Source organism: Ipomoea nil, unplaced genomic scaffold (assembly GCF_001879475.1).
Source record: "Ipomoea nil cultivar Tokyo-kokei standard unplaced genomic scaffold, Asagao_1.1 scaffold1286, whole genome shotgun sequence".
NCBI classification, from domain to species: domain Eukaryota; kingdom Viridiplantae; phylum Streptophyta; class Magnoliopsida; order Solanales; family Convolvulaceae; genus Ipomoea; species Ipomoea nil.
The window spans coordinates 1,191,243-1,199,258 of record NW_017617714.1 but is presented as its reverse complement, the minus strand read 5'-3'; the positions used below and the strand labels follow the sequence as shown (position 1 = coordinate 1,199,258).

The 8,016-nt window shown below is 37.7% G+C and overlaps 1 protein-coding gene across 1 annotated transcript; it reads right to left on the bottom strand.

Annotated features, from left to right (window-relative positions):
• Positions 1-2,899: 2,899 nt before the first annotated feature.
• Positions 2,900-7,679, bottom strand: LOC109184726 (zinc finger BED domain-containing protein RICESLEEPER 2-like). Its single transcript, XM_019334763.1, has 6 exons — positions 7,438-7,679; positions 5,673-5,734; positions 5,234-5,574; positions 4,177-5,149; positions 3,047-3,783; positions 2,900-2,947 (listed from the first exon to the last, which is right to left on the bottom strand). Exons 1-6 carry the CDS (start codon positions 7,677-7,679, stop codon positions 2,900-2,902), a joined length of 2,403 nt encoding a protein of 800 aa, XP_019190308.1.
• Between the last annotated feature and the right edge of the window lie 337 nt (positions 7,680-8,016).

The window sequence follows — 8,016 nt, the reverse complement described above, 5'->3', positions numbered from 1 at the left end:
GGACGGATCGGGAACATTTGCTGTAGCTCTGGCTTTCCTAATCGGTGGCGTGACCCGAGTGTCCGCCGAAGATGAGCACATTAGCCGGTCGATCAATTCACCCGACTGAGTTATAGACGGCTATTAGAGCCAATTCGAGAGATGGCTATTAGAGCCAATTAGGTTGAGGGCTATTTGAGCCATTTGGTTGCACACCCCTATCGGTCGGAACCGAGGGAGAAGAGTTGGGTTGGGCGAAAAGCCCATCTTCAATTGCTGATGTTGAGTCTCGATCAGTCGGTGGACGAGAGAGAAAACGATTATTAGAGAAAAAATCGATCGGGCCGCCGTGTGCAAACGGTCAAGCAATCACCGATCGTATGTACATTAGATTTTTCCGTTCGCAGACGGTTTAAGTATTTACAACAAATAATTTACAAACATTTAGACGACGAATAGAGCCCACTCGCAGGTTGAGCCCCCACTTCGTCTAAAATTACAAAAAATAGGCTAATGCCTAAACGCAACGAGGTGCTTGGAATTCCAAGTCCCCTCGATCACCCGACCGGTCGTCGTCTCCAGTCGGTACGTTCCCGGTCGTACTACAGCGCTGACGACGTACGACCCTTCCCAATTTTTAGCTAGCTTCCCGCCTTCTAAAGGTTGACTGGCTTCCCGTCGGCGCAGGACGTAATCTCCGACCTGAAAGTACCGAGGGTTGATCCGGACATCCTTTGAACTCTTGACTCTCTTCTGATACTCGGCCATACGTCGAGCGGCTAGCTCTCTTTTTTCCTCGACCCCGTCGAGATCCACGACCATCGAGTGTTCATTCTCTTCTGCATTGTAAGTTCGTTCTCGGGCAGTCGGGATCCATGCCTCGATCGGGAGTCGGGCTTCAGCTCCATAGACAAGGGCAAACGGCGTCTCCAAAGTCGCTTCTCTCGGGGTCGTCCGATAAGTCCACAAAACATATGGCAACTCATCGGCCCAACTACGACCAGCCGAATGTAGCTTATGTCCGTTACGGGAGGGGCTATATGTGCACCATTTTGATAATTGAGGGGCAACATTTACACCACTTATAATTCAGGGGTGACATTGATAATTGACATATTATAGAGGGGCATTTTTTACAATTTCCCCAAAATTAACTTACAACTTTCTTAATTTGGAAGTTTTCATGCATTGATAAAAATCCTTGAGTGATTTGTAAACTTGTTCAATTGGAGCCAGTACGGTGTCAACACTGTCAATTTTTTGGACAATGGTCATACCGTTTAGAGTTTAGGTGTAGTTGTATTTCTGATCAACAACTTTGTAGTTAGGTTGCACAGGTCTAACAATGATGTAAGAACAATTTTTTCTGATAAAAAAAATAATAGTACAATATTTGTAAAGTAATGTACAATTGTACCATTATAGAAATATAACCAAAAAATATTAATAGCATAATGACCTAAATCATTCTCGATAATGCAAAAAATATAATTGAAATATTGAGTCTTGTTCTAAATAATCAAAAGAAAATTAATTAAACGGAAAAAAAAAAAACTTAACATAATTTTTTTTTTAAATGCAAGAAAATGATTTTCAAGGTTACTTATTTGTAATCTTTGATGCTCAACTTTGAATGATATGTATTTAGTCGGGCTAAATAATTCGAAAAAAAAAACCTTTTTAATTCTTTAAACATTTGATATGTTTCTAAATTCTTCCCAATATGTCAAATAAAAAGCATGTGCCTTGTTACATGGAAAAACTTGAGAAATTGCATTAAACATAACAAAACACTAATCCGTCATGATTGTTTGTGGGCACTTAACATCCATAGCTTGCAAAAATGTTCTAAACAACAAAACAAATAATTCTATCATCTCATTTAGTAAAAAATCACACCCAAACATTACATTCATACAATGGTGATTCATACCTACAAAAAGGGTCACAGATCATATCATACTTATTAGTACGATGCATTGTGTCATGTACAAGTAAATCCTCGAACAATCCAAAATCCCCCTTAATTCTTGCATCCCTCCAAAAAAACTACAAAGTCTTGCATCACCATCCACTTCATTTTTTTTTAAAGTCAATTTCATTCAATTGCCTTCACTTAAAGATCTCAATTAGTGAATTAGAATCTGTGTGGGCTAAACTCTTCACTGAATATGTAAACAGGCTATTATATGCATCCATAGGTGTAAAGCCAACAAAATGTGAGCCTCCGGATTGGTTTTTCAAAAAGCGAGAGACATCCGGCAATGCAACTCCACTCCTTTTCAAGTCTTTTAAATAAGACAACTGGTTACCACTAGGGCTGCTAACGAGCCGAGCCGAGCCGAGCTCGAGCTTTGGGTAGCTCGAGCTCGAGCTCGAGCTCGGTTTGTTAGAGGGGAGCTCGAGCTCGTTCGAGCTCGGAAATGGGGCTCGAGCTCGAGCTCGTCACTTTGTTGAGCAGCTCGAGCTCGGCTCGAGTTGCTCGTTTGTTCGAGCTCGAGCTCGAGCTGCTCGACTTGGACTCGAGTTCGCGAATTTGTGCTCAAATTCGAGCACAATTTGACCTATTTAATACATGCTGAATCAGAACTCAAAAAAAAAAAAAAAAAAAAAAAAATCAAAGTCCAAAACAAAGCTCTCCACACAAGTTTACAGCTTCAAATCTAAAGTAGAAGTCTACAACAACATTACAAAATACAAATAGATTAAACAACTTCACATCAATTCAATACAATTTACGAACTTAACATCAACTTCACACTCGCCATGCTTTTCAATCTTCACTCTTTCCAGCAACAACGCCCCGTCAAAAAAGATTAGGAACAATCATTCTAACATAACCTGCAAATATTTAGATCTTAAACATACTAACTAAATATATAAAACTGGAAATGATCAATATATAGTGTGTAACTTACTTTCATGAGTTGGATACAGGAAGATAAATTTCTTGATACGATTTCTCTTTCTGAAAAAAAAGAAGATAAATTAACATGTAATTAAACGAATATTTTTAAAAGACAATACACCATTTAACATAAAAGTTATAAATTAAAAATTAACTTACTTTGTTTTTGGTAACTCCGTGTATATGTCGAAGCCAATCACCCCCACAAAGTAAAGCTTGTACTGTTTCCGGCAGCAATGATGCACGATAAGAATCAATTACTCGTGTCCCCGCACTAAACGTTGCTTCTGAAGCCACCGTGCTAACAGGTATAGCTAAGATATCCGCTGCCATTCTTGACAATATTGGATAGTGCATTCTATTCATCTTCCACCAATCCAAACAAGAAAAGTCTGCAACAATCTCACTTTTCTTAAGACGGCCTTTTTCAAGATAGTCTGCTAACTCTGATTTCTTAGGCTCTGAAGTTTCAACTTGAGCACAATAATCATCAAAATCATCCCAATCATATGTAGAACTTTGACGGCTTACTTGGCTCCCAAAAGTTGAAGAAGAACCTAAATTTTCAGAAATGTCTTTGTTCATTGCTTCAACAACATACTCTTCATAAAGAGTATTTATGATCTCTTTCACTTTTGAAATGTTTTCCTTAGCTTCGTTATCATAATACAGTTTAGGAAAACAAAACTCAACAGCAAGCATCTTCTTTGTTGGATCAAAAACAGCACCTATAGCCATCAACAAATTACACTCACCCCAATATTTATCAAACTTCATTTTCATTTTCCCAACCAAATCCTTAATAAAGGAATCCTCATCATTTGCATGACTATCCAAGGCTGCTTTGATTTTTTGAACTTCTTGAAGAAATAAATTTGAAGTAGGGTACTCACAACCTGAAACAAATTTGAATTCAGATACTCACAACTTGAACAATCTAAAACAAATGCCTACTTACTACTCAACTTACTACTCTACTATTTTTCTTTACCATTATCAACAATCAATTGTACCTAATTAATGAATAATTGAGAGAGAAAGGAGTTAACAGAAGCAAATTTCATGCAAGTGGCAGTTAAAAAAGATTAAGTAACAAAATTTACAGTTTTTTGCAAAACATAGGGCCACATTGATCATTCTGTCAACTTCAAATCATATTATTAGCTTGCTTCATTTTGTAAATTTCATGAATTTAATTAACATTACAAAATACAAGCAGAAGGTTAAATAGGATATTCACAAGTCACAATCTGAATACAATTTGAAGAAACAAGTTAAAAGAAACAAACCTGAAATAATGTGAGTAGCTGTCCAGAAAGCCTCTAAAATAGAGCAAACCTTGGTAACTTTATCCCATTCATCTTCTAACGGACAACTGTCAAAAAATGGATCACGATCACTTAACATCTTGAAGGCTTCTTTAAACTTGAGTGCACAACTTAGCATCTCAAAAGTCGAGTTCCATCTTGTTTTACAATCACGGATCAATTTTCTATCTTTCAACTGTAATTGTTGCACACAATCTGCAAACTGTATACGTCTTGCCTCCGATCGATTCACATATTCGACACTATCTCTAACATCCCTAATGACATGTCGAATCTCTTCTAATCCATCTTGAACACACAAGTTTAAAATGTGTGCACAACATCGAACATGAAATAAACGACCTCCACATACCAAACTTCTTGATCTTTGAAGTGTATCCTTCATGTACCGAATTGCAGCATCATTACTAGTAGCATTATCAACCGTAATTGTAAAAACCTTCTTTTCAATACCCCAATCTTTCATGCACCTAAATATAGCATCACATATCTGAAGACATCCCCTCAGTGGTGGAATATTGATGAAGCTTAAAACTCTCTTCTGCAATTTCCAACTAGAATCAATCCAGTGGTCAGTCACAACCATGTACTCAATCTTCTGGTTTTTTGATTTCCAACAATCCGTTGTCAAACTTACTTTGCTAACGGATTCAAGATTGTACTTCAACTTTTTCTTTTCAAGCTCATAAACTTTCAAACAATCTGATTTGTTTGTGCTTCTACTAATCTTTCTCCACTCTGGCATTCCTCGTTTCATCATGATGTTAAATCCGACTTCCTCCAAAATGTTAAATGGATGTTCATGCATCATGATCCAATGAGCCGCAGACTCTCTCATTGCTTCCATGTCAAACTTCCCATGATGTAATGGCGGAAGGGAAGATGAAACTCCATCACTAGGCAAAAAATTCAACTTAGTTTGTTGATCAACCACCTACAAAATCAATACAATTAGTCAATTACTATAAATTTATTTCCATCTAGCTAACATTTAAGCTAAGGAAAATTAAATAGTTACCCATAAGTTTGCCTTTCTCTTAACACATTTCTCTTGATGCCTCTTGTAGCTAGTTGTTGTTCCAGTTTTAGTTAATGCAAAGTGATGATGACAATGATTGCACTTTACCTTCTTTATTCCATCTACATTGATCACTTCAAAATCAACCCACACACTTGAAGTTTTTTTCCTCTTGTTTGTTTGAAAATCTGATTGTTGTTCTACATCTTCATTTTGGAGTGTATTATGATCACCTAAATCTAATTCTATTCCTTCAGTTTGTTGCACTTCATTACTTTCACCAACCATACTGCTTGAAGTAGGTAGATTTTGCGTGATGGATGTATTCTCGGTAGACATAACTAATGGAAAACAATAATAAAATCAATATGATTTTGAAGAGAAGTTCTTGATTACATTTTCGTAGTTCTGTCCAACTATTTAGCTTTAAAATTTTTACATACGTAAAAGAGGTCCAAATAGGCAAAAACAGTAAAAACAGTACCAATAAGCAGTAGAAATCTGAATAAGCAAAAAGGCAAAACAACAGTAAAAAAATTTATATAGATAAAATTTTTATATAGCTTCATTACATTCTAACTTCTAAGGCATACCACATTGAGGAAATAACAATAACTAACTTTAGAAAAAAAATAAGCAGTAGAAATATGAATAAGCAATAAAAATAGCAGTAGAAATCTGGAGCATTTTGATTTGATGAAGGGGGTCTGGGTTTTATAATATCAAGCAATACAAAATTAAGTTACAACTAGCTTTCAAAGAAGATATAGTGTAGAATCTGAATCTGCTTGTCAGAAAACAAAATAATCCACATTGACAACAACTGATCCTCTAACAAGCAAAACCAAACATGTTTTGTAATAAAATTTGGGAAACTCTTAGAAGAATAAAAACCACTGCTAAAACTGAGGAAATAAAAATAGCAAAAAAAATTATAGAACCATAGCAAAAAATCAGTAATTTTCTACTTTCTAAGCTAAAAATAGAAAAGAAAAATTCTAATCCCTAATTAAGAGTGTCTAAGAAGAAAATAACAACAAAATTATAGAAACATACTAAGCTTAAAACACATAGATATCATATTTAAAAAAAAATTAATTACCTTGGCAGAGTGCCGGACCGTTGGCGGCGGCGGACTGGCGCTTGGCTGCTGCGTCGCCGGCGGTGGCTGTGAGAGGGACCGGAGGCAGCGAGTCCAGAGAGGCAGCGGTCGGCGGTGGCTGCGAGAGGGACCGGAGGCAGCGAGTCCGGAGAAGCAGCAGTGTACTTGGGTCTGGCTGCAACTTCGCCGGCGGTGGCTGCGAGAGGTCGCCGGCGGTGGCTGCGAGAGGGAGCCGGCGGTGGCTGCGGGAGGGAGCCGGCGAGTAGAGAAGCGAGAGAGTCTCAGATAATAGAGGGTGCCGGCTAGTAGAGGGAGTCTCAGATAGTAAATTAGGCTTTAGGGTTTGGCCGTTTGAAAAGAATAAGAGTTTAAGACTTTAAGTATATATATTAATATATTATATTATATTATATATATATATAAGACTTTAAGTATATATATTAATATATTATATTATATTATATATATAATATTATATATTTAATTATGGCTCGCGAGCCAGCTCGACGAGCCGCGAGCATATAATATATGAGCTCGAGCTCGGCTCGTTTCCCTAACGAGCCGGCTCGTGCTCGAATTGACCGGGCGCGAACCGAGCTTTGACCAAGCGGCTCGCGAACCGCTCGTGAGCCGCTCGGCTCATTTTCAGCCCTAGTTACCACCGACGTTTCGGTGTGACCGAAGGAGATAACTTCTAGAAGGTGAACACACCACATGATTGTGTTCCTTTAAATGTTTTGTCACAGCTCACTTCCTATTATACGTCACATCAAATTGGCAAAACGCAGTATACCCTGTTCGTGTGTCTACCTTGAATACAATCAAGAAGATTTATCTAATTTAGATTTGAAACTAACTTTTGCACATTGAAACTTTTCATTTTCACACTCCGACTACCTGTAACATAATACTACTTGCCCTTCCTAGCACTAAATCTCAAACTAAAAGCATAATCGTTATATAAATCATATGCTTCTTCAATTGAACTAACTAAAATCCCCAACAACTTCTGATTAATTGTAAATTTTAAAAGAGTTAATAACTGAAATGGTCCCTTGACTATGTTGTAATTACCAATTTAGTCCTCGACTACTATTCTTACCCGATTGAGTCCTCAATTATGCACTCTTTACCCAACCTAATCGTCCATTGATTTATCTGTTTGTTGACTGTTAAAATTGAGGGTAAAAATGTAACTCTATAAGCTCTCTTCCTCCTTCCCCATTTAGCAGCCCAAACCTCCGCAAATGAAACTTGCGACGTTTCATATTCTTCTCCAATGCAGATCACTCCCTCCATACCTTTTAATTTTCCGATGGAATCCTTGGATTGCGGAGTCGACATGTCAATTGTCGACACTAACTCTTATTCCAATTCCAATTCCAATCTTATGTTACAGTCGCCGGTTAGTAATTACTGAGAACCGCCATTATCTCTGATGGGAGAATGCATTAATAATAATGTTAATGGAGAAAGCTGCAACTCCTATAATAACCATGACCATGAATTGGATCACCGATAGGGGTCGCGCCGACGGCTAAATCCCTAGCTAATAATAATACGTCTGCCACTGCCAGTGGCGGTGGCAGTAGTTCATTGAACAACGGGTACTCGTGGAGGAAATACGGGTAGAAGCACGTGAAAGTGAGCGAGTATCCGAGAAGCTATTACAAGTGTACAC

Excerpts from the sequence above, each read along its gene's own strand:
- LOC109184726 (XM_019334763.1), bottom strand. The coding sequence starts at position 7,679 with ATGTCGACTCCGCAATCCAAGGATTCCATCGGAAAATTAAAAGGTATG. Across the intron at positions 5,735-7,437 it reads ATAATTGAGGACTCAATCGG|ATTTCTACTGCTTATTGGTA; the intron begins GTAAGAATAGTA and ends TTGCTTATTCAG. Across the intron at positions 5,150-5,233 it reads AGAGAAAGGCAAACTTATGG|GTGGTTGATCAACAAACTAA; the intron begins GTAACTATTTAA and ends TTGATTTTGTAG.